Raw genomic sequence first — 26,780 nt, 5'->3', positions numbered from 1 at the left:
CTAAAAGATGTATTTATATGTCTAAGGGCATAAAGAAAGTCCAGTTCCAATTTTCTTTTACCGAACTGCTTTCAAAATAAGCAAATAAACATAAGCAAGAATAAGAACTGACCTAATGCCTTGATGGAATTTAATAGTAACGGTTCTTACTTCCCTGAAAATAAGAGATTTCTATAGAAATGATAATCAACCTCCTGTGAGTGTATGGAGCTCATAAAACCTGAAGAGTTTCTAAAGGTCAGCAAGCATTGAAAGTTTTGTCCTGGGGATAAATTTCTAAATAACCCTGAGGAGAAAGAGAGGGAGGGAAAGAAAAAAGTTCAACTTGAAAGTAAAATGTGCAAACTTAACAGTTTTTGGATTATCATTTAATTACAGCCATCAATCACCTCACATCTGCTTTCTCCCAGTACTCAAGAAATTCAGGCTAAAGCCACAGAATCTGACCAACAGAGAATATATAGCCCATTAAGAATCCAAAGGATAGGAAGCAATATTTGAGGAATTACCCTGTAGGAGATCTTAGGAAATTACCTAGAAGCACAGTAGTGGAATCCATCTTTTAAAAAATACTAGGAAAACTTAAGAGTAAAACTGTCCTTTTAATTAATACGATAAACACTATTGCTTCCTCTTATGTACCAGTTTAGAGATTTTTCAGTAAGTGATCATGTTCAAAGAGCTTTGCTTGCCAAATCATTTTATTTTAATCCATATTTTTACTAATGCGTGCAACTGGCCTGCAGTAAATACTTTTATGAACATGATTTTATATTCTTTTAAAATGAGGACATTTGAAGTTGAGCTTTTAGAAATGCATTTGCTCCATTAATTGGTGCTAGAGGATGCCAGCAAATGTCTTTATGGACAGCTGTTATTTTTCAGGTTTAAAGTGTTTTAATTTCTTCTTATTGAGGGGTTCATACTGACTGTTCCTAAATTCTGTATTGAAAGAATTAAATGGCTTTAGGCTTTTTAAGCTCCAATGTGTTCAGAAAAGTGTTTCAACCACGGTAATCCTCTTGTCCTGCTGTATTTATCTCCCACCAGATACCTAAATGCTTCTCTCCTCTTCTCAGGCAGATAATTGCAGAGAGGTTGGAATCAGAGAGAAGAGTTGAGCCGGCGCTGAGCTGTGGATATAAAAAGAAGTGTCATCCTAGTGGATGGAAGTAAATAGACTCTGAGGCCATAATCTCTGCCCTTATTTACTTTTGAAGCCATAAATGCCCAGAAGGAAGCTTGTCGTTTATTTAGATACAGAAATCTATATCTGCAATCACATATGGTTTTTAACATGTTTTTATTTCCATACATTCCATTGTAGCAATCTACAGTCTTGAACCACCTTGGTCTTCTCTCTAAATATGGGTTTCATCTCCATGGTGTTGTTGGCTACAGCCTTCAAGACTGTCTGTGTTTTCAAAATGACAGTGTGTTCCTTACCTGTTTTTTCCCAACAGAGTTCATCTGGAGATTTAATGATCAGAAACATTCAGCTGAAACACAGTGGAAAATATGTGTGTATGGTACAGACGGGGGTGGACAGTGTTTCATCTGCCGCCGACCTCATAGTAAGAGGTAGATATGAATGCCTCAGTGGTTTTTTGTTTGTTTGTTTGTTTGTTTTACATCTCCACTAATAATTTCATACTGGAGGAAAAACCATGAGACCACATATGAGCATGTGAGTTATGTTATTGATTTGATCCCCCCCCAAATAGTCTATAGAGGATGTGACAATACGGATGGGTGCTAATTCAACAAAATAAATATCTCAGCTCTGCCCTTCAAATAGCTCTCACTGTAATAAGCATTTCACAGCTGCTGCCAAGCTGGTGTGTTTTTGAGCATGTCATTAATACAGCGACAGTGTTTAATACGAAAGGGAATAGTGATAGTATATATATGACAACTTCCAGAACACCAGGATCATCCAGAATGCCTGAGAGAATTTGCCAATCCGAGCTACTGTCCATGGTACTGCTTTGCTACTGGGCTGAAAAAAGGACCAGAGGACATGATAGAATAAAACAACTCCAGACAGCAAGCTAGGAACTACAGATGTGCATCAGTAAATTAAAAGAAAAGAAATCATGCCAAAAGTAAAAGATGCAGAATTTGGAAAGGTGCAGTAATCCTACTGAACAGAGGCCTCAAAAAGCGGGTGTCATTTGCAGGCCTAGAATACCATGATTTTGAAATTACTGACTCACATCCAGATTGAATATCTAAAAGCAGAAATGTCAAAAAGAAAAAGTGGTTATTGTATTGCTAGGCAGATGCCCTTCTTCCCAAGTAGTTTTGAAATTAGGATCAGTTGTAGGTATTGAATGGATCATGTCACACATTCTTCACTTTGGTATAAAAGATGACATTTATGGAATTACTACCGAGTGTTTGCATTTTTGTCTTCCTTAGGTTCACCTGGACCACCAGAAAATGTGAAGGTAGATGAAATTACAGATACAACAGCCCAACTCTCTTGGAAAGAAGGTACAGATAACCATAGCCCAGTTATATCCTATTCTGTCCAGGCGAGGACCCCTTTCTCCGTGGGTTGGCAAACTGCCACAACAGGTAAAAGAAGAGAGTCAAATCATTGGTACATATAAATGGATTTTAAGTCAGCACCAAGACATGCAGACTGTCACTTCTCTGATACATTCCTTTTTAGTGCCTGAAATCATTGATGGGAAAACACACACAGCTACTGTAGTCGAGTTAAATCCATGGGTGGAATATGAATTTCGGGTTGTAGCCAGCAACAAAATTGGAGGTGGAGAACCCAGTTTGCCCTCAGAAAAAGTAAGAACTGAAGAGGCAGGTTAGTGTTTTTGTTTTCTGAGTCAAATGGGTTAATAGGGTGTGTATGTCCATTTCTCTTGGCATTGGTCTCCAGGCCAGCAGGGAATCAACCTCAAAAATCCATTATTGCAATTATCTGACCTATCTAATGGCAGAACTGGCCATATGGCATTTGTCAAAAGACACTCATATAAGTGATTCTAATGTAATGTGACATTTCCAAAAGTTCAGTCCATCATCAGCGTTTATTAGTGCATGTTGAGTGAATATGTTTTTGTCACTTAAGGTTATAATTACTATCTGACATAGTCACCCTGTTAACAAGGGAAATGCTGTTTTCATTTATAACAAACATTGACAAATTGGTAGGATAATGACATTTGGGAGTTCTGCTGCTAGGAAATCTCATTTTGCCACCATGCTCCATGAATGAGCTCAAGTTACTGGTGATTATGAATATTTTGACCCCTCAATGATTAAGAGAGAATCACTGTTAAAATTTTATATTTGGGGAAACTATTAGTATTAACCATAAGACTTCTTTTATAATATCCTAACATTGAAACTGGAAATTAGGAAGTGTACATAGTATCACATTATTGAGGCATTTGAGAGAATCAATAGACTTTCCTTTTCAGAATCTTTAATATTAATTAATACTAATTAAAAGGATGTTTGAAGTACAGCTCACATATCACTTTAGATACTAAGCCAAAATAGAAGTCAAGGAATACATTTCAGTAATTTTAATGATGGTTTTTTACTCAGGACAATGCATGTGACATTTCCGGCAGGAATTATGAGAAATAGGGGAACCTTGCTGATCTTTGTAGTCCATTTATTTATTCACACAATACATATTTTTTTTAATATTTATTTATTTACTTTGAGAGAGAGAGTGAACGAGCATGGGAGTAGGGGAAGGGCAGAGTGAGAGGGAGAGAATGAATGCCAAGCAGGCTCCACACTGTCAGTGCAAAGGTAGAGGCAGGGCTTGATCTTACAAACCATGATATCATGACCTAAGCCGAAATCAAGAGTCAGATGCTTAGCCAACTGAACCACCCTGGTGCCCCCCACAACACATATTTAAGGAGTGTCTACTGTGTGCTCAGCATGTTCTAGATATGGTGGATACAGCTGGGAACAAAGACCACCTTCAGGGAACTTCTATTCTAGTTATGTCATAGAACTTAGGAAGCATGAAGTTCTCAGTGTAAGTAAGGAATCTGACACCTGTGTGAGGTTTATAAAGAACAGGTCTTAACAAGATTTGAGGATTTGAGTCTAGGTCATTTTTTTTTTAGGTAAAGCCAATGTTGGCTCACCAGTTAGATCTCTACTGTGGAATATTCCCAAGTTAAATGTTCATGCTGGATTCATTTCCCATCATACCTAGTGAACCACTTTCCCCTGTTGTATTAACCTTTATACAGAGTCATTTTTTTCTTACTATTTGAGATATTTTGAATCTTTGATAATTTCATGCAAATGTAAATTATTTGATCTCCCCAAAGATACACACACACACACACACACACACACACACACACACACACATTGCATATATGTTTTATATGATCCAGATACACACATACGCATATGTATAATGTGCCTGTGATCAGATTACTTCAACTATTAGAAATAAGCAGCACTGGGGCGCCTGGGTGGCTCAGTCGGTTGAGTGGCCGACTTCGGCTCAGGTCATGATCTCGTGGTCCGTGAGTTCAAGCCCCGCGTCGGGCTCTGTGCTGACAGCTCGGAGCCTGGAGCCTGTTTCGGATTCTGTGTCTCCCTCTCTCTGACCCTCCCCCGTTCATGCTCTGTCTCTCTCTGTCTCAAAAATAAATAAACGTTAAAAAAAAGAAAGAGGCAGCACTGAATCTTCTTTCACATAAGTGTCACCAAATGCAAATAGGGTTTTATCTCTGTGTCTCTAACCTACACAGTTCCAGAAGTGCCTCCTTCAGAAGTCAGTGGAGGAGGTGGGAGCCGGTCTGAGCTGGTGATAACCTGGGATGTAAGTGTCTGGCCACCATCCTCCCCCACGGGGGGTTGTTGTTCCCACCATGGCCTCCTGAGTGGCACTGGTGGTGGTACTGGAGGGGGTGGTAATGCTAGTAGCTCAAATTTTTGAATGCTCACTCTATGCTGATCACTGTTTCCAGCATTTTGTGTATGGTTTTGTTTTGTTTTGTTTTGTTTTCCATTTCACTCTTGGAACATTTTATAGATGAAAACACTAAGGCATAGAGAATATTAAATAATTTGCCCAGGGTCATTTGGCTGGTAAACATAGGGGTGAGAGTCAAGTCCTGGCTGTTTTCTCTCAAGCTGTCCTCACGGCTTTCCATGCAGCTGTAACCCCACTGATGCACACCCACTGATTCCAGCAGGTGCTTGCTTCCTGGCCATGCTCTCAGCTCTTGCTTTATGTTGTAATTAGGAAAAATTTTAATTAACACATTTGAAGTCAGAAAGCATGAGAATTGGCTGTGTTGTTTGAAGATGTTGATGAAAAACTAGAAAGTTAAGAGATCATGATGGAGTGTCAGTAGGAATTTTTGACATGATCTAAACACAACTTTGACCTTAATACACTGTTTTTACTTTCTTTTTTTTTTTTTTATAGTTTTACTCCTTTTGTATTTAACCATCTAATTAGTGGGCAATTTCTTTCCTTAGACTCAACATTAGGGATTAGATGATTTTTATTTGATTTAAGAGATGAGGTATATTCAACTAAAAGCGTATTTTATGATACATAAGTCACATTGGAGCTACAGAGTGCTCAAAAAGATTTGAATAACTTTAGAAAATTCTAATTAGTTATCTGGATGGCTATGAAAGAGTGGCATATGTCTGTTTAAAAGCAGCTGACTGTGCCACTGACCTTTTTCTCCTTTTTTTTATATAACCGCTTAATACGATGTCAATTATTATTTGATGGCTTTTGCAAAAGAATAAGGATTATAGCTCCATTTATTTTTATCTCACTCTCATGTGTAAGGGTAATTTAATATGTCTTTCCTTTGTAGCCAGTCCCCGAAGAACTGCAGAATGGTGAAGGTTTTGGTTATGTAGTTGCTTTCCGTCCCCTTGGAGTTACCAACTGGATCCAGACAGTGGTTACATCTCCTGATACCCCAAGATATGTCTTTAGGAATGAAAGCATCGTGCCATTTTCACTGTATGAAGTTAAAGTGGGTGTTTATAATAACAAAGGCGAAGGACCATTTAGCCCGGTGACAACAGTGTTCTCTGCAGAAGAAGGTATGGAAAACATTTTGATTATATATCAGTTCCAACCTAATAAACCACTTATGCTCCAAAAACTGATTTGGAAGTTCTTTGTGACTTCAGATAAATTTCTTCCAAAGGATAATAACTGAAGTCACAGTGAGATTCACATTTCAGGTGGTAAACATCAACCATGCCTACTTGGAAGTACCAGACTCACTAACTAATCAGAGGATATAACTATTGGTTAAAAATCTCTTGATAAGCTGGGGCACCTAAGTGGCTCACGTGGTTAGGCAGCCAACTCTTGGTTTCTGATCATGTCATGATCTGATGGTTCGGGAGTTTGAGCCCTGAGTCAGGCTCCAACCTGACAGCATAGAGCCTGCTTGGGATTCTCTCTCCCTCTCTCTCTGCCCCTCCCCCACTGTCAAAGTAAATAACCTTTATAAAAATCTTGATGAAGAGTGCATTCAAGTCCCAGTTTGTGAAGCAAGGAACAACACAGCTTTCCACAACTTTCTTCTTTTGGGGATAAGATTAAGATACTCTCTTGGGAATGCCCTAATCTCAGGTTTTATAGTGTTTCCTGTGACCTGCAAATAGGATGTTAGCAGGGTGGACGGAGAGGACGGGAAGTGTGACATGGAGAGGTGTGCAATGGGCAGACTCGAGAATGTGATGCACCAGCTCCAGCCAGTCCACTCTGGACCCATTCCACTTCTCTGCCTTTCTTATACACCTGCCCCAACTATGGTATCTCTTTAGAAAATATTATTATTGGAGAATCATATGAAATTGCCATTTTATGGGACAAAAGCAGCTGAATATTGGCTCTCACATGGGGTTCTACTTAATAAGAATGACAGGAGCTAACATGTATTGAATACTTACCATCTGCCAGACTTTATCTAATTTGGATTTTCCAAGGAGGAATTACATGTAGGCACTATTATTATTGTCCATTTATACATAAGAAAATGGAAATTTAATAAGAGAAATTCATAGACTTGCCACACTCCATACAGACTTGCTAAGCTAGTATTTTAACCCAGAGCCTTCGCTCTTAACCATTCTGAACTCATGAAATGTGATTATACGGTGTCTTCTCTACCCCCAGCACCTTGCAGTAAATTGAAAAACATGGTCCACAGTTGTTGTGTATAAAATAATAAGAAGAGTCAATTTTTTTAATACCCCCGACACTATTCTTATCCTCTCTTTTTCTACAGAGTTCGGAGAGAAAAACAAACAGGTAGTATAAACCTTTGCAAAAAAAAAAAAAAAAAAAAAAAAAAGCCTTCATATTAATAGCCAGACCCCATTTCCAAGAGTTGCCAAAGATTTTCATTACAAAGGCAGGGATCTGTGGAAGGATGGCAGTTAACCAGGGAGTTTTCAGACACTGCCTACCCTGTGCACCGTGGATTGGAAAGGCTGGCAATTAGAAGGAGGGACAACTACAGACTTTCGCCCTCTCCTCCTCTGCCCTTTCCTCCTTCTGTTACTATTCTTGCCACTAATGATGAGTTCGGTAAAGGTCTTTCTATTTCAAACATCAGAAACAGATTTGACTTATCTGTGAGAAAGGTAAGGGATTTGGTGGAAATATACTAGGACTTATCCAATCAAAGGAAGTTTTAAACAGCACACCTCATAAAGATCATTAATCAGAGAAGCTCTGGGGCCTCAGAAACCATCTACCTCTGTAGGGTGTCACACGAGGTTGACTGACCTCAAGTACTCCTTCCTTATTTGTCCAAACCAAATTTCGAATACTCAGGAGAAAAAGCCCAATAGGTCCTTCCTTGGACCAAGACTCTGTCTCACTATCAATAAGCATGGCCCAGAAGAAGGATCATTTAACACAGAAATGGATATCAGGGCAGGGGGAGCCTCTGCTCAGAGCTGTGCCCTGAGAGGAGAGAATCACTGTGAGCCCCTAAAGCTGCTAAGAGTTGTTTATTACAAAAGGATCTTTTTGTTGTGTTATAAGTTCTGTGCATGCCTGTCTACTCCTTCAGAACAGTGAACTCCTGGAAGTTGGCCCATCTTACTTGAGTGTGCCCCTGTTATGGGCCTTGAATACAGAAGGCACTCACTAAATGCTTATTGAATAAATGAACTCTGTAAAGCATGACTTTGTTTGGCAAAACATAATAAATAAATAAACAGACAGCCTTTGTGGGCATAGGAGTGCCCAAGCAAGAGCTGTGGGATGAAGGGGAGAGAACAAAGGAAAAGAAGGGAAGAAAAGGTACCAAGAAAAAAAGTACAACAGAGGAAAGAACAGGTTCCTGTGGCTGTTTAGCAAGGAAAAGCCCATTGACTCCCAAGGAATGGAAATAGACCAAGACATGGTTCATGTTTTCAAATAATTTTATAATCTACTTAGTTGAATTTTCAAATACATTATAGTACTTTTTTGAAAACAAAAGCTTCAATAGATTTTTGAATTAAGTACCAAAATAATAACTGTATTTCACTTTTTGTTGCCAAACAGAGCCTACAATAGCTCCATCTCAAGTGTCTGCAAATAGCCTGTCTTCCTCAGAAATTGAAGTGTCATGGAACACCATTCCTTGGAAGTTAAGCAATGGACATTTACTTGGCTATGAGGTAATTTCTTTTAAAACTAATTAGACTGTGTATGTATGTTGCTGTGGTGCCTTGTCTCCTTTAATTTAAACTTCTTTTTAACAATGACATCTTAACTAAAGTCTGACTTTTATTGAAATTTTACCACCACATTGTCCCATGTGATTATCAGTGGATATTGAGTTTAACTCAACGAGTTGAATGAACATAACTTGGGATAGAAAAGGGAAAAAAAAACAGTAACATGGAAGGAGATCATATATCAATCAGATGAGCTAAATCTTTTAAATAGATTGACTAGAAAATAAGAATGAGATTGAACTGCATTATTAAGTTCAAAGATATTTATGCCAACAGGAAAACTCTTTCCTCTAGCTCTTTGTCTTACTTTTTTGGTGGCCTTGTTACATTGCACTCTTTTAGGTTCTTGAGAAGATAGCTGTCTGTAACTTAATTCTTGCCTTAAGTCTGGGACCTAATTCTTACTTTCAAAGAACTCTGTTTGGGGGCACCTGGGATTAAACATCCAACTCTCGGTTTCAGCCTATGTTATGATCTCAAGATTTTGTGAGTTCGAACCCTGTGTTGGGCTCTCTGGTGACAATGCAGAGCCTGCTTAGGAATCTCTCTGTCTTTTTGCCCCACCTCTCTCTCTCTCTCTCTCTCTCTCTCTCTCTCTCTCTCTCTCAAAATAAACTTAAACTTTAAAAAGGAAAAGTAAGCAGACACAGAGAAAATGGAAAACATTCCAGATTAAGGAAGGCATGTTGGAGAAGTAGAGGAGTAGAAACTCGCCTGCAGAAGAAAGTTCCTGTGGGAAGGACAACTACAGATAGACACAGGAGAGCCAGGCTCCAATGGCTTTGAATGTTGAGAAGAACCATCCAGACTGGGTGCCATGTTTAATAGGGAGCAATTGGAAGTGGGAGCAGTTGAGCTGAGAACTCACAAGATGAAAAGTCTTAAGACTTCTCTGACAGTGATATTCCAAGAGTTACAGTTATGATTTCATCCCGACCCACAGCCATCTTTTTTGGAAACTTCCCTCACGTTTGTAACTCCTGATTCAGTGACAGGTTTTCACAGGCACATTTGCAACACAGGACCATAGACCCCACCACTTGCCTACGTAACCTCAAATTATTGCACCACGGTGGCCATCAGATCCATAGACAGTTAAGCTGAGCTAGTCAGATTCTTATTTATTATGTTGCACTAAGCAATATAGAGATTGTAATCACTGAGTGTAATGCAGTGATATGTCGAATTTAGGACTCGGTTAACGCTTCTCAAGTGAAGGCCGTGGGCAAGCAGGACAAAGCTGGTCTGCAGAGATGAGATGGAACAGACATATTCCCATACAACTCCAGTGAATGGAGGAGACAGAGACCCGTGAAGGCTTAGAGAAAGCAACACAGAATTCCTCTTTGACAATTGTGCAATTCTTAAGTCACCTCACTGTCTTCTATTTCATAATGGCACCTTGCCCTTCTTTTCAGTAAACTCCCTTTATATTTGAACTTAGAGAGTTTCTGTTTCTGGTAACCAAATATTGACTTGAATAAATATTGATGATAACATAGAGAAAAGGCAGACTAAAGCAGTGATGCTCTAAGAGGGCACCATGTGCTACCTGCATCAGAATTACCCAAATTTTTGCTAAAGTTGAACCCCCAGAGCCCTCCCTGGACTCCCTGAACCCAAAAATCTAGGAATGAGTCTTATTAATGTATATTTTTAGTAGGCATCCATAAGGAAATATCTTCTTGCCCCTTAAACACAGGACACTCAGGTCCTGACACGAAGAAACTTAATCAGAGACAGAGCTGCCCAGACTTAAAGAAGTAAAACCCCACACAGATACAGCAAACCAACTTTATCAGCATCTTAAAGGAAGCCAAGAACATTTAGTTGGAAAGTTCCTTTAATTCCAGGACAGTGAATGGAAGCCCTGAAAGGTGGTGGGCAGCCCGTGGTAGCTCCCAAATGATTACAGCAGTGGCATTGTTGGGACAGATAGATCGGATGGAAGGAAATGCAAAGGAAAGTAGTTCTGAGCTCAAACCTGAGCTCAAGTCCTGACTCTGTCATTCCCTGGATGTGCTAGAAAAGTTGCATAAACTTTGTGAGCCTCATTTTCCTCACCTGCAGAATGGTGCAGTAGTTGGCTCAACCTCATTAGGATTTGGGGAGTATTGAATGATACTAGACACTTAATATGCTTTTCACAGTTTCTGGCTCATAATGATAACACGTAAGTACAAGTCATATCTCAGAAGAATTTTGAAATATCAACTTATGGAATTTTCCCCAGTAAATATCCTCAAGCAGTTCTTCAACTCTAAGCTTCTTTGCCTCCAGAGAGTTTATGATGGTTGTCAAGAGAAGTTGCCTGTAAGAGCCCTTTCTTCCTAGCTTCCTAGATTCCAAAGCTCAAGCCCTTAAGGAGTTAGTTTCATGTATCCTGGAGGGTAAGAAGAGAGAAATGCCACTGAGGAAAAAATATAAGAGAAATTTTGGGTGACCTTGGTGGAAACAAACATCTGAGGCTTATAAAATCTTGGGGGCCTCATAGCTTTCTACCTGGCAGTGTCCATGTTGGTAGCAAGACCACAAGGAGGGAACAGATGTATTTCCCATATGCAGCAATGATCACTGATTTCCCATTTCCCAAGCATGGTCCAGGAACTGACGGGATCAAACCAGTGTAATAGTAAGTTTTCTTGGCGAGGGTTTGGGAATAGGGACCCCCGCAGTGATTGAGGTTGAATTTCCCATTAGATGAGTGGGATATGAAGCTCCATGGTTAAATCAAATTAACTTAAAGAAAATTTAAGAAAAAAACATATTTTGCACACCTAAAAAAGAAGATGGAGATGCACATCCCCCATTCATAACTTTGTCATTTACAAACCATTACACAGGATCATAATTTGAGAGCTGGTTGTAGTTTGTGAAATAGTTAAGAGAAATAAGCAAGGGAATATGTGGAAAAGGGCTTTGTGGGTTTTCAAGCACCACAGCAAAGCTAGCCGTTGCTGGCAATTGTTTGGCAGCATAGAGGCAGAGAGATGTTAATTTTGCAATATATAAATTTAAGCTGATAAGAATAGTCTATAAGAGGGGCGCCTGGTAAATAAACATTAAAAATATTTTTAAAAAGGGGTGTCTGGGTGGCTCAGTCGGTTGAGTGTCTGACTTCAGCTCAGGTCATGATCTCACAGTTCATGGGTTCGAGCCCCACATTGGGCCTGTGATGATAACTCAGAGCCTGGAACCTGCTTGGGATTCTGTGTCTCCCTCTCTCCCTGCCCCTCCCCGGCTCACACTCTGTCTCTGTCTCTCTGTCTCTCAAAGATAAATAAACATTAAAAAAAAATTTTTAAACAAAAAATAAAAAAGAGGGGTGCCTGGGTGCCTCGGTCAGTTAAGCATCAAGCTCTTGATTTCAGCTCAGGTCATGATCTCACACAGTCATGAGATTGAGCCCCGCATCAGGCTGTACACTGGGCATGGAGCCTGCCTAAGATTCTTTCTCTCCCTCTCCCTCTCCCTCTGCCTCTGTCTCTCTCTTTAAAAAAAAAAAAAAAAAAAAAAAAAAAGAATATTCTATAAGAAAGCTGAAGCATACCTCTGTTGGTCATGTCAGGAAAGAGAGAGTAATCGAATGAAAGAGAAAACCAAATAATGCAAGTAGAGCCAGCATAGTGTCTTACAAAGTCCACACCATCTTAGAATGAGACAGACTTGCATTCATCCCCACTCGGATCGAATGGAAGCTCCATAAGGGACATGGAACTCTGCTGGTTTATTCAGTGCCAAGAGTCCTATCTGGTACACAGGAGGCATGCAAACAATGTGTGTTGATTGGATAAATGCAGTTTTGACTCCACTCTCTTACTGCTGTGTGGCCTTGAGCAAGTTATTAAAGCTCTCCAACGTTCAGTTAAAATAAAGATGGTAATAGTAAATAACATACTGCATCACTGGAGAATCAAATGAGATAAAGCCGCTACTGTCAAAATGGCCCAGAGAGACTTGGGCTTTTCTCTGTTTTGAGTATTGGTCATTGGGATGAGATTTCTTTGGAGGAAAAAATTTGAAAAGCAGTGAAGAAATATGGAAACAAACACTTACACAGTGACTGTTGTTTCTGTTGGTGCTGTTGTTGCCGTTGGGGTAGGAAGCAAAAAATGAGACAGGCAATGAGAAAATGGGACTTCCTTGAAATTAATTGTGAGTTGGGGTGCACTGGCTCTGCCCTGGGTATATAAAGAACAGCAGACCTAATATCCAAATGCGGCATGGATATGCATGTTGGAAGGAAACAACTAGTGAAAATGTCTTTCCCGAGTGCTTGTTAGGTAGGAAGGCAAAGAAAACAAACTAAGAGAAAGATAGACTAATCTGGAAAATCTTAAGAAATAATTTATATAGTTACACCAAGATAAGAATATATATTTTCTTTGGTTCAATAAAGACTCAAGCACTAACATGGAGAGACAAACGACTTAGCAGAGTGTTTAATTACCAGTCATGTGGCTAACTTTCTGGGTTGCAGTTTCCCCAATATGGCTTTAAAATTGTTAATAGCTCCTGCTTTTCTCTCATCTCAGTGAGGGTTGATCATGTGCCACCTGGCATGCTGAGCACACATCATCATTAGCATCTAGACTAATTTTCTTTCTGATTTGACCAAGTAGTAGTTGAGGAGCTCATTTCCCTGGGCTCCAATTTATTTCATCTGCTAAGCTATAACACTCAGGCTCAGATCTTTTCTTGTGCCCTTTGGGTAGGAACAAGAGATACAGATGTGATAAAGAGGATGCGGCATGTTTAAGTTCATGGGTAGCGGGTGCCGGAGGAGCAAAAGCTCCAAAGTTAGAGCATAATATATACCATCAGTTTCTTTAAAGCCATTATGTGTCTTGAAAAAATAAAAGTTGGGAGAATGACCTTGATAAGTGATTGAAACAGAAGTCTCCAAGTGTGAAATAATACAGATTAGCATATTTGGAGGAAACCTCGTAGATTTTTTTTTAAAGTGTATGGGGGGAGCATAACCAAAAATGTAAGCAAAATGCCAAACTGTAACTTCACTGGTACCTTCGTCCCGCCTCCTGTTCTAAATAGCTCTACAGAATGTGCTTAGTTCCTAACATTGTAATTACAATGGGAAAAGTTGTCAAATATTTGAGTAATTTTTGGAGAGTATGAAAATTCTGTCAGAAAAAAAGAAATATGTATTGAGTCTAATTCCTTACTATCAGGCAAAGAATTAACTTCATCTTAGAATGAGTTGAATGTCCATAGGAAAATTGGAGAGACAATTAAGATATATTTAAACAATTAGAAATCAGGCAAAAATGAATTCAAGTAAATGAAATGTAGACCTTTGGCTCAGGGGAAGGATGGGTTATGCTAGAGAGAACAGCAACTAGTGTGTAAGTGAGGGTTGCCCAAATGGAGTTGTGTGTGTGTGTGTGTGTGTGTGTGTGTGTGTGTGTGTGTGTGTGTTTCAGATATAACTGACATACATTATATTAATTTCAGGTATACGACATAATGAGTCGATATTTGTATATATTGTGAGATGGTCACCGCAGTAAGTCTGGTTAACTAACATCCATCACCACACATACTTACAAATCTTGTCTGCATGCGATGAGGACTTTTAAGATCTACCTTCGCCATTACCATTGCTTTACATTAGGTCCCCATGACTTTTCTTTTATAACTGGAAGTTTGTGTTCTTTATTAGACAAAGGTGATCCCTAGAAAACTGGGTCTCAGCTTTGAGGGATCCAGGGGAATAAATACCTTGGCCTCTCTCCTCCCATATTCTCATCTGCCTTCCATTGGCCAAATCCAGTGAGAAGGCAGGGCCAGGGGTCGAATAGCACACAGGTCATCCTGAGGGCTGAGAACCAATTAAAGAAGAGTAGAAGACAGATCTGGATTTGTGTTCTAAAACACTGTTGACTGCATTTTTGCTGCTTTATGTTTATTTAAGTATGTTTGGTGTCTAACAGCTAAGTTGAAATATTTGTCACTCTGAAAATCTTTATGCATACACAAAATTATTTTAGTCTATTAAAATAGTATTTCTGACTTAATACCTGTATTTTAATGGCTGAAAAAGTGCCATTTTTTCAATAGATTATTTTTATAAATTGCATCTTGTGTTAAGTTTTAATTAAGTGAAATCCTTTGTGGAATGATATTAAGGACTCCTCACAGCAGGGACATCAGTTTTTGGAAGGACCAAATTACTTGCAGAAACAGAGGTAGCATTTTAAATCCTGACATTCCTCAGGTCTGTTTCTGTTTACTTATACAGATAAAAATATTTTGGCTTGTGATATGGTTTTATGGTTCTGAAGAAAAATAATTATTTTATCTCCTCAAGCAGTTAGAATTCCAGTGTCTCATAGATGCACAGAATATTAGGATTGAGTACTTAGCTTGGTGGATGAAAGGAAAAAACCATCTCTTCGTCTCTGCTGTATCCGCCAAACACTTCTTACGCCAAATATGTGAGGGGTTTTCTCTACACTGATCAATTCTCTGATGTCTGTTGGGTGTCCTAAAATTCAGTTCAGTTCTGACACCATAAACCTGGAGTTAGCTTCAGATCCCACAAATTAAGGGCTAAGTCCCTAAGACTACCTGCCTCCCCCACACATACACTTCAGATGCGTCTAGTACGTCTGATTGGCTGAAAATCAGGGGTTCCACAACCTCCTCCTTGGGTTTGAGATCTTGCCGGTACGATTCACAAAACTCAGGAAAGCGCTTTATTTACTATTATCCGTTTATCATAAAGGATACAACAACCAAATGGAAGAGATTCATAAGACGTGGTGTGTGGGAAGAGGCACAGAACTTCCATGCCCTCTCCAGGAGCTCTACCGTCCCAGTACCTTGGTGTGGTCACCAAGGCTTTCTGAACCCTTCCGGGAGGGCTTCTCATGAAGGCTTCACTACCTAGGCATAGATGATTAAATCGGTGATATTTAGTCAACCTGAGTAACTCAACCTCTAGCCTCTTGTCAGTAGGTGGGGCTGCAAGTTCCCACCCTCAAATTATAAGGTTGGTCCCCCTGGCAACCAGCCCCTTTCTTAAGGTATCCTGCAGCCACAGATAGCTCATTAGCATACATACTGACACATCTCTTTGGAGATTCCAAGGGTTTGGAGCGATCTGTATGCCAGGAAACCTTGGCAGAGACCGAATATGTATTTCTTAGTATGTCCCAGTGAATCTCTGTAGTGGGAAAGATGGAGATGGCATTGGTTCAAATCATCCAGCAATACTGAATGCTTAGTATGTGCAGGCTTTGCTGTGAGTGGTAGAGCTCTGGTAATGACCAAGACAGACTGCTTCAGATGTGTGTCCCCAGCTTGGCATCTGCCTCTCCTGCTGTCCTCCATGCCCAGAAATGCAGTGGTTTCTCTTCACAGGTGCACACTCTGCACTAGCAAACCAAGGCACAGTGACACACAGCTGTTCAAGAGGGTGAACTATAACTCAGGTCTATCGTGATAGGAAAATGTTGAGAGCCAGCTATTCTTATCACGCTGTCCTTTGCAGTAGATTTACCTTTTATTTCCCTCCCACACACTAAACTCAGAGTTTACTTTGTGAAAATTTCTGTGTGTCTTCAGTTCTGGACATTTTATTTCTCGGACATTTTATTTTCTCTTTTGATTGTTGCCTTTTCCTTAATCCTTCCTGGAACTCGGGTTGGAACTTCTCATTTGACTTCGATATCTCTTAACTTTGTTTTCATTATTTTTTATTTTTTCCTCCATGTTCAGGGTTTATTAAATCTCTTTTCCATCATGTAGTCTTCAGTTTAATTCTGTCACTGATTTTACTTTTTAATACTGTATTTTTCTGGTATTTTTCAAATACACCCAATTTGGGTTTCTTTGTTTTTAATCTTCTATTCTTGGCAAATATAGATTCAGTTCCTTCTTTAATAAATCTGGACATTTTAAATATACTTATTTTAAGATCCACTTCAGATCACTATCTTGTAGCTAGTCTCCCACTAGTTGAATCTCCTAAGTTTCTTTCTTGTTAGCGGGCTCTTCATGTGTTTTCTAATATTTTTCTCTGCTCATCTTTAGTAGATGCAACTTTCATGTTCTGTCTTTGTTACATTAACTCTTTTACACCAAATATAACATATATTTATGTATGCATATATATTTATATATACACATATATTTATTCTCTATCATCTTTTTTTAATTGAAGTATAGTAGACACACTCAAAACAGTTATATTTGCAGAGATTTTCCTGCAATGTAGATATTTTTCCTTTCTTCTTCCCTGCATTGTGGTTGTGTCTATAAAATCTGAATTAGCACAGAGTGATATTTTGTTTTCTCAGGTGTAGGACTTTTACCCAGAACACAGCTGGAAGGAAAGACATGGTCTTAGTCTTTAATAAAAGATGATTTTCCCTCCTTTATTTTTCTTACGTTATTTTTTCCCTTTCCCTCCTTTGAAAAAAGACTATCGGGGCACCTGGGTGGCTCAGTTGGTTGAGAGACCGACTTCAGCTTATGGTTGGTGAGTTCCAGCCCTGCATCGGGCTCACTGCTATCAGCACAGAGCCCACTTCAGATCCTCTCTCCCCCTCTCTCTTTGCCCCTCCTCCACTCATTCTCTCTCTCTCCCTCCCTCTCTCTCTCTTTCTCGAAAATAAATAAATATTTTTTAAAAATGTAATTATCAACCCTTACAAATATTCTTGACCAAAAGTTTATAGAACACAATTGATTAACTACTCACAGAAAATTGGGAATATTAATGTACTGCCTTGTTTCTTTATGTTTGAGTTAATACACATGTATTCAATTTTTTAAGTAAAGCTATGTAAGAAGATTACATAATCAATTCTAACTAATATATTCCAATTTGGCACAAATTTTCTCCACTGTCTATATATTTCTAATATGTGTCAGAAACTTAGATCTAAAAATAAATCTCTCGTTCTGGTACACGGAGTACTTCAGAAGGATAGTGCTATCAAGGACTTTTAAGTGCTTTCTATAAATTTATTAACGATATTCTTTATGCCAGTTGAAAATTATTTTCATTTCTTCTTTGAATTAGTCATGTAAGGAACACTTCTGTAGACAACTTATATTGAAGTGATTTGACATATCAGAAAAAGAGTGGCCCATAAGAAGAGGCCAGATTGCCCTGATTGAGTTACTTAACTCCTGAATGCCTCTGCCGTCCCATCTGTTGATATTTTAATAACTCATAATTTTGTGATTTCCCACCCCCCAATGTATACTATAGCAAAGGCCACAAGTCAATCTGTCTGTAACATTTTTTTTAAATTACTGGTTATGTGTCATTCTTCTTTAATAAGTAGATAATGCTTTCAAGGGGAGGGAATGGTGTCTTGCCATTTGGGAGTTGTCTGAACCTACCACTACCTAGTATTTATAATTGTTGAGTTCAGAATGTATGCCGGTTTTTGGTATCCATTAGCAATTTACTTGGCTGTGGCTTTATAAAAGACAGTTCTTTTGCATGTTATCTTTAATTAATGAATAAAATCCGTGGAGTTTTCATTTATGATGGTAAACGGGGTCTGTTAAGATATGTGGATTTTTTTTTTTTTTTTTGCTAACATGTCATCATCAACTTTCAGTGTTAATTCAGTGCTTTAAAGGTGTAGAAACTACATATTCAAGTTAGTCCTGATCATTTGGGCTTATATTCTTCTTTTGAGGTTTTTATAAAAATTAACTCATGTCCAAAAGAAATCCACATACACCTATATATGGATGGACACAGCATTTTACATGAGTTTAAGGGGTCCTATATATAAATATAATGTGAATAATAGAAATATAAAAATATAAACACACACATATACATGTGTATGTATATGCATGAATATGTATATACGTACATACATACATGTAGGGAAATAATTGTTCTCATGTAATATTTCTGGGAAAAGTATTATTCTTTCTAACAAAGCATAGTAATACTTTAGAGATAGGGAACATGTATTTTTATCATATTTTTCCTACCCTTATTTGTTTTTTTAATTAAATATCCCCCTTAACTTACTTTATACTTTATACTACATATGCATTTATCTTTAACATCTCATCATTTTGCACGATTCATAACTATGTCAGTGGCTTTCCTTTTCTCCTCCACAGCTCTGCATGCACAGGTGGGATTGTTGACAGCTGGCCATCACTGTAGTACAATCCAGTGGCCAGCTGGCTTTTGGATAGTGCTTTCTCTGACAGTTCACTTTCTTCACAGAGGGAACCTCCACCATCCAGTGGAGGTTCATGAGGGCTGTCAGCATTCTGGAGTTGAGCTCGGTCCTGGCTGGTTAGGGCCTGAGAAGTGAGAGCAGCTTGCTCTTTCAAATTTCTTCATTTCACCCTCATTTCCCCTTTATAAGCTATAGTCTAGTAGTATTTAGCACTTACTCTCTTTGACTTTATCTGGCTTCTTTGTGTACTTGTTTATTCTCTGTCTTCTCCTGGAGTCCCTTTTTGTCTCACTTGATAACCTAATGGAACACCTAGCGCATAGTAGGGCCTTAATGAGTCTATGTTCGAATAGTTGAATATAAATACGTTACAGTGCCGATCTTAATGAAAACCACCTAATATAAAAGGTGGTATTGTTTGTGTCAGCCTTTTGCATCTTTTCTGTTTTTCTGTCTACCAGGTGCGGTACTGGAATAATGGAGAAGAGGAATCGTCGAGCAAAGTGAAAGTGGCGGGAAACGAGACGTCAGCCAGACTCCGTGGCTTGAAGAGTAATGTGGCATATTACACAGCTGTCCGGGCGTACAACAGTGCTGGTGCTGGTCCCTTTAGCGCCACGGTGAATGCAACCACAAAGAAAACTCGTACGTATATTCCGATTTTTTGAATGGTAGGGAAGTTGTTTATGATAGCCTTCTTTATCATTTAAAATGGACAACCCAAGTCCCTAAGCACAATGAATATTACAAACCCAGTTCCAAATGCTTGTAAACTGCAAGTCACCCTTGTCTTTGTCTTTGTGATATCCCTGAATCTTCAGATAGAAACCCAAATGAAAATAAATGTGTACCTTTTGAAAAAATCTTAATGTGAGATGTTTACTCAAGTCTATGTACTTTTCTTTTAAAATAAGTAAACTTAGGGGCACCTGGGTGGCTCAGTCGGTTAAGTCTCTGACTTCAGTTCAGGTCATGATCTCATGGTTCATGGGGTCGGGCCCAGTGTCAGGCTCTGTGCTGACTGCTCAGAGCCTGGAGCCTGCTTCAGATTCTGTGTCTCTCTCTTTCTCTCTGCTCCTCCCCTGCTCGCTCTCTGTCTCTGTCTCTGTCTCTCTCTCAAAAATAAATAAACATTAAAAACTAATAAAATAAGTAAACTTAGTTTATTTTCATGTTTTTTTTAGTTCCCTAAAGCTTGATGATTTCTGTTAAACATGAATAAGTTAAAGTTCACACCGAAGAGTCGAGAGTGATATTCTTCCTTTTTTTTTTTTCTTTCCCACATTATTCAAAAGATGGCAATGTGCATTAAAAAGTTACCACCAGAAGTTGTTGGTCCACATGAATATACTGATATTTTAAAAAATATAATCAGAGATGTCAGTGTTGCATTCAACGCTGAGTCTTTGTTAGCTAAATATTCACAGGTAAATTCACAAGCATCATTTACAAACTATACATAACTTGGCTTTAAATTAGACCACAGGAAAATCAGTGATTTGCAATTCCATAGTCTCCCGCATATATATCAATGAAACTGATAGCACAAGTATATTTTTAATCAGTGTATTAATAACTTCTTGCAATACAACCATTTGAATTGTCCTTATCCTTGTAATCATCATAGCTGATAATAGTTAAGAACATTCTATGTCCCAGGTGCTTTACATGCATTCCCACATTTAAACTTCCTAACTACCAGATGAGGTAGGTATCATTACTTTTTTCCAATGTACAGGTAAGGAAAGTGGGCATGACAGATTACGTACTTTTAACATAATAATCCATTACTTTTATTTACAGAAAACTATTTTTTTCTTGTTTTCAAAATTTATTAACTCAGTGAAAATGTTTGCTTAACTGGCTTCATATGGGAATGAGACATTAATTTTGCTTCATTTCTAGTTTCATTACTGCATTTCTCTCTCCATATATAATATCCAAATTTTTGTGGAGAATATACACTTATTAAATAAAATTGCTAAGTATACCAATAATATAGGGGTGCCTGGGTAGCTCAGTAAATTGAATGTCCAACTCTTGATATCAACTCAGGTCATGATCCCAGGGTCATGGGATCGAGCCCTGCATTGGGCTCTGCCCTAAGCATGGAGCCTGCTTGAGATTCTCTCTGCCTTTCCCTCTGCCCCTGTCCCCAGCTTGCACTGTCTCTCTCTCTCTCTCTCTAAAATAAAATAAAAATAAATAAATTTTAGTAAAAATTACACCAGTAATATAAAATTAAATATAATTGGCTAACATTGTGGATAAGTTAAAATACATATAAAACATAATTCTACTACTTTAGATTTTAATTAGCCAGTGTTAATTTAATCAGTGAAGTTCACATGTTCATCTTTGTATTATCTATATAAAAGAGAACTTGGTTACCAATTTAGTATAATGAGATTGCAGAGCAAAAGTTTAGCAGCAAGCCATTATAAATCTTTGGTGGCATACATGTACAAGCAACCAATACATGTCATAATTCAGTATTATCCCTCACTAATTATTAGGAGAATCCTGACCCAATCTTTTACTCATACTACACATCTAGGGTTAGATGAAGGAGTATTTGGTTTTGGAAATACTTGAACTAAAAATATTCGGTGTTTAGAACTTCTTGCTAAATATGTTTGGTATTCTCAGTAACAATTCTGAATTAGTAAGATTTAAATATACATCATCATTTATATATTCAAAGCACAGCATCAATCAAAAATTCTGATTGCAAGAAGATATGCAAACAAGTTTATCTGGCTCTTTCCTCTGACTTAATAATTGATGTGATTACTTGCTAGAAAATTATGATTGTAAAAGCCAGTATGACATCATGGAATCAGTGAGGAACTTAGCAAATTGGTAAGGCACAAGGAAAAGACTTACAGATCAATAAGAATATTATGATAATGTAAAATGAGTGAAATAAAACTGTAAAAAGAAGCAAAACCCTTGTATGATTTAGGTGTAAAATATAAATACCCAGTCTAAAGTAGAAGTTTGCACCAAGAACGATGGTGATTATGATTTTAAAAGCTCACACTTACTGCATAATTTGCTGTGACTGTTCTAGGTATGTTTCATGTATTGATTCTCAGTTCTCACAGCAACACCATGGGTTGGAAGGTGATGGTAGCTTCTCTTCAAGGATGAGGATGCTGTGGCATATAGAGGTTGTATGACTTTGCTGAGACCACAGACTAAGTAGCAGTATAGGCATCCAAATCCAGACATAGTCTTAATCAGCGTGCTACCCTCTCTTTCAACCATATAATTAGGATATCCACGTCCCGTTTAACACCAGTATTTACTGGGATTTTACTCTACGCTTAGGAAGTGGGTAAGGTGATCAAAGATAGACTGGACTCCTTTGTTCACAGAGCTTTTAGTCTGACGGAAATCCCAACAATTGAAAGAAATCCCTCTGAATGTGATGCATCCCTATTGCTGCAATTGAATGGGAGTGTGCGTGTTGATCTGTAAGTGTTATTAGGGGAAAATTTCCTATATTGGGTGGGAAACGCTTAGAGATAATTGAAATCCTTAATTATTCTAAGTTTGGATATAAATAGCATGTGTTAATTTTTCAATTTTATGTTAATAATTTTTCTTTAAAGGTACAAAAATGCAAGTAAAACAGAATCCTTTAAAGCTGGTGTTATTACTGTTACTGGGAGCTTTTAATAGCCATCCTAACCTTTGACGTGGATTTAGCTTCAAATCCTATTTAAGAATTTTGGTAAGGTTTTTGTGATTATCTCTCTGAAGAGCATTATCATCATGCTTCAGGCATAAAGAACTAGCATAACATCTTTGATTCCTTTCTTGCTACCTGTTTTCCCCTCTGGATTGTAAACTTTATGGGGAAAGAATCCTTCTGTGTCTTGTTCATCCAGCCCCAGTACCCAGCATGGCGCTAGGAACCACTCATTAAATATTGAGTGGGTAGCTAATTGGAGGAATGGCATCTAAAGAAGCAGGCCAGCCTGAAGTACTATTATTAATCAAATATACTTCCTCTTGACTGAGCATTGTGAATTCAAAACACTTACGGTAGTCTTTTACCATCTTGCTTAAAATGTGCAAGTTTCATATACTTGTAATCATGGAATTCAATATGCAAGACTTTATAGCAGTACGGATCTTGTGTGATTATTTTTGATTAATGTAAAATAATACAAGGATTCTCAAGTTAAATACTGTAGCTTCCATTAAACACTTAATTTTTGATATCCAAATACTTGGTGTTTTTTGGAAGCATTTCGAAGGTAATTAGCCTCTTTAAGTAATCTAAGATGGTTACTTGCAACCCAAGGAGAGCTAACTCTTAAGAACATCTTGTGTCTAAAGGCACTGATGAAGAAAAATTGCAGATGGCATGTAAGTGATGAAATTTCTTGGCTTCTAAAAGGAAACAGACTGAGAATTTTATGTTCAGAGATTGCACAAAAGAATTTGTAGGGCAAATATTCTGCTTTGTATAACTAAAAAGTCAAGTGGTAATCCTGGCTTTCAGTATGGATGGATTTAGCACTCAAACAGCGTCCTCAAGAATCATCTAGTAAAACCTCAAACTGAATATTCCTAAAACTAAATTCTTGACTGCTCCATCCACTCCATTTAAAACATTTCCTTTCTACAGTATTCCCTACCTCAGTGAATTAAATCCCAGTGTTTGAGTTGCTCAGGCCAAAATTCTTGGAATAGGCCTCAACTCATCTCTTTCTCTCAACCCCAACAACTGATTCAGAATCGGACATGTGCAAGCATCCACCACATCATATTGCTTTCACAAGCTGCAGATCCTCACAGGAATCAGGGCAGTGACCCCTTACTGCTCAGCCTGTTTCCACCCTTGCCTCCCTAAGGCCACAGTGATGCTCAGGCTGTCCCCTTTCATCTCACTTCAGATAAGTACTAAATCCTTATAATGCTCAACAAAGCTTTATATGATCCATCCTCCAAATCCTCCTCTGACTCATTTTCTATTTTCCTCCTCACTCGTTGCACTTTCACTTCAGAGCCTGTGCATTTGCTGTTCCCTCTGCCCAGAAGGCTCCTTCTCCAGGCATCCAAATGGCTTACTCTGTCATCTCTTTCAGATCTTTGCTCAAATACCAGCTCGGTGCCATCTGACCGCCATATTTAAAAGTGCATCCCTCATCTCCTGACACTGTTTCCTTCCCTGCTTTGTTCTTGGGCAGAGCCCTGACAACTACCACACATTCTGGAACTTGTTCTTATTTATTTGATTGTGTCTCTCCAGCTTGCTTTGAGTGGAAGGCAAGGTCCTTCAGGGCACAGATTTCACCTGTTTTGATCATAACTTTATCCTCAGAGCTCTGTCTCCACTGTTAAAGTAATCATAGTTGGTGCCCAATAATATTTGTTGAACAGATAAGACTCTCCATCTCTTGGTTCTGTTCAGTGGTGGAATCATTTTCACCATGTTCCCTTTTCAGGGTAGAAGTATTGCAGTTAGCACCTCAAGGCTTATTTCTGTCAAAGAAACACCCTGGGAAAAGTAGACCGCTCCTTCCTGATAACTCCATTCAGAGCTAAGGATGGTTCTTCTTGGCCTATCCCAGAACCAGTTGTTACAGCCAGTTGACAGAAAACCTTCACAGGCCTGGCCTGAATCACATACCCAGACCTCACCCTGGAACAAGGGGAACCTGTATTTTTATGCCTTCAGTGATGATTATGCATGTATGTCCACTTGAGAAAACAGAATAATATTAAGTGGTACAACATTTTGCACCTGAGTTTTTGCTTTTCTAAATACAATGTTTATCCATGTAAGTTGAGCTAAAATCAATTACCTAAATTTATGGAAACCAATTAAGTGTGTCCTCAGGAAATGAAAAGGTATGTGAGTAAAACACACACACAAAGAATATGAATAAGAATATTTCAGAGGTTTTTGATAAAATGAATATTCCTGCTTCAAATACATAATTTGGAAGTCCTAGAATTTTTGTATATATAATTTAATTAGATAATTATCCACTCTACGTTATGACTTAGGAAATATATCCATACAAAGTTTCCCAAATTTTATATGTGATCTGTCTTTTCAATTTTTGCCATTTTTGTGGGCCTCTTCTAATATGCACCTAACAACTTTTCTTAAAAATTAACATACAATTTTTGCTTTCATAAACTTAAAAATAAAGCAGAAACTAACTTTCAGAGTATGGAAACTAGTGTCATTGCCATAAATAGCTACTAACAAAATAATAAGTTAAATAGTAATAATAATAATAAATACAATGAAAAAATAAGTTACTCTCTATTCTTAATACTAGGATCATGTGCTTCCCTGATCAGGCCTCTAAACCTGCTTCCTCTTTGTTTATGATGTTAGTAGTGAAAGGAGGTTAAAGACCTAGTATCCTCAAATCCAACTTTCTCTTCAAGCTAATGGGAAAAGTAAAGGGAATTTCTTTCTAGATGACTTAATGTTATTTGTTTAATTGGTTTTATTCTTAAAGGTTATTTAATTTGAGAGAGAGAACACACAAGTGCATGTGCAAAGGGGCGGGGGGGAGCGGGGGTGGGGAGGAGAGAATCCCAGGCTGGCTCCATGATGTCAGTGTGGAGCCCAGCACTGGGCTCAGTCCCGCAAACCATGAGATCATGACCTAAGCCAAAATCAAGAGTTGGATGCTTAACTGACTGAACCACCCGGGCGCCCCTATTTGTTGAATTTTCTATGTATCACATCCCAGATATGTATGTAAACGACTCATGTCTGTGTATGATGTACCACAGATCAGATATAGCTATAGAATACATTGTTCACTAATGCGTGTTCCTCAGATTTCCAGTCAGAATTTCAGCGAATACAGAATCAAGTAATTCCTTTGGCCAAATGTGTAAATCTTACAAATTTTACTTTGTAAGAACTTTGGCACTTTTTTGGAAATCTTCCACTTGCCTACACATTCTCTAGAAAAGTTTAAATGTTTTTCTTACAGTTTACAAATTGTAATATTTTTATTATCCAAAGAAGAAAATATTTTGACCGAGGAAATTTCCAGTCATGTAAAAGAAAGAAAGATATTCTTCCCTGGCATTCCAGGTTGGACCCCAAGAAAAGTCTTTCCTGAGTTGCAGATGAGTTAAGAAGTAGATGTTTTTGTTGTATTGTTAAAAATTGAGTCACGTTCCTATTATAAGTCATTTGTTTATTTGCAATAATTCTAACGGTTCCAAAGAAAATATATCTCATTACTTGGGAGCAAATACCTTTTGGTGATCTGATTCCTGCACAATGTTACGTGCTTAAGCAGTTTGATGTCAGGTGCTGAAGTTCAACTCAACTCCAACTGCAGAGTATAGTGTCTAGCTCTCGGTAAGAACAACCACTTGTCATTAATTCACCTCACTATCATCAAGGAGCCAAAAACAAATTAAGAAATCTACTTAATCTTGCATAATTAATCACAGAAAACATATGTTCTTAACATTCCATATTTGTTCAAAATATGGAATGCCAGTTTTACCGTCACCACTATGGACATATCACCTTTGAAAATTCTGGACAGTATTGTAATTAATATTAAGTATTTATTAATTATTATTAATTAATATGTATTATAGGAAAATACTGTATACAATTATATTAAAATTATTATATAAAGTTAATAATAATTAATAAATATTAATATTCTTAATTTTAACAACCTCTACTTTTTATTATATAAAATATTTTAATTTTTGAAAATTTGGGAAAAAAGAAAATTGTAGAGAAGAAAATAAAAACCACCCATAATCTTATTACTCAGAAATACCATCATTAATATTGTGGGGCTTAAGTTCTTTTCAGACTTAAGTTCTATAGAATGTTTGTTTTATACAGTA

General features: G+C 37.9%; 1 protein-coding gene across 1 annotated transcript in view; it reads left to right on the top strand.

Moving 5' to 3' along the window:
* The window catches only part of CNTN3 (contactin 3), a 341,782-nt gene that overhangs the window by 303,521 nt on the left and 11,481 nt on the right, over window positions 1–26,780 (top strand). The window contains exons 14-20 of the mRNA XM_042927535.1: window positions 1,464–1,581; window positions 2,422–2,580; window positions 2,678–2,827; window positions 4,758–4,828; window positions 5,847–6,081; window positions 8,552–8,667; window positions 19,376–19,559. Of these exons, the coding sequence (XP_042783469.1) occupies window positions 1,464–1,581; window positions 2,422–2,580; window positions 2,678–2,827; window positions 4,758–4,828; window positions 5,847–6,081; window positions 8,552–8,667; window positions 19,376–19,559 (1,033 nt within the window). The remainder of the gene's footprint in view (window positions 1–1,463; window positions 1,582–2,421; window positions 2,581–2,677; window positions 2,828–4,757; window positions 4,829–5,846; window positions 6,082–8,551; window positions 8,668–19,375; window positions 19,560–26,780) is intronic.

Source organism: Panthera leo, chromosome A2, assembly GCF_018350215.1.
Source record: "Panthera leo isolate Ple1 chromosome A2, P.leo_Ple1_pat1.1, whole genome shotgun sequence".
In the NCBI taxonomy this organism is placed as follows: domain Eukaryota; kingdom Metazoa; phylum Chordata; class Mammalia; order Carnivora; family Felidae; genus Panthera; species Panthera leo.
This window is presented reverse-complemented; position numbering and strand designations above follow the sequence as displayed.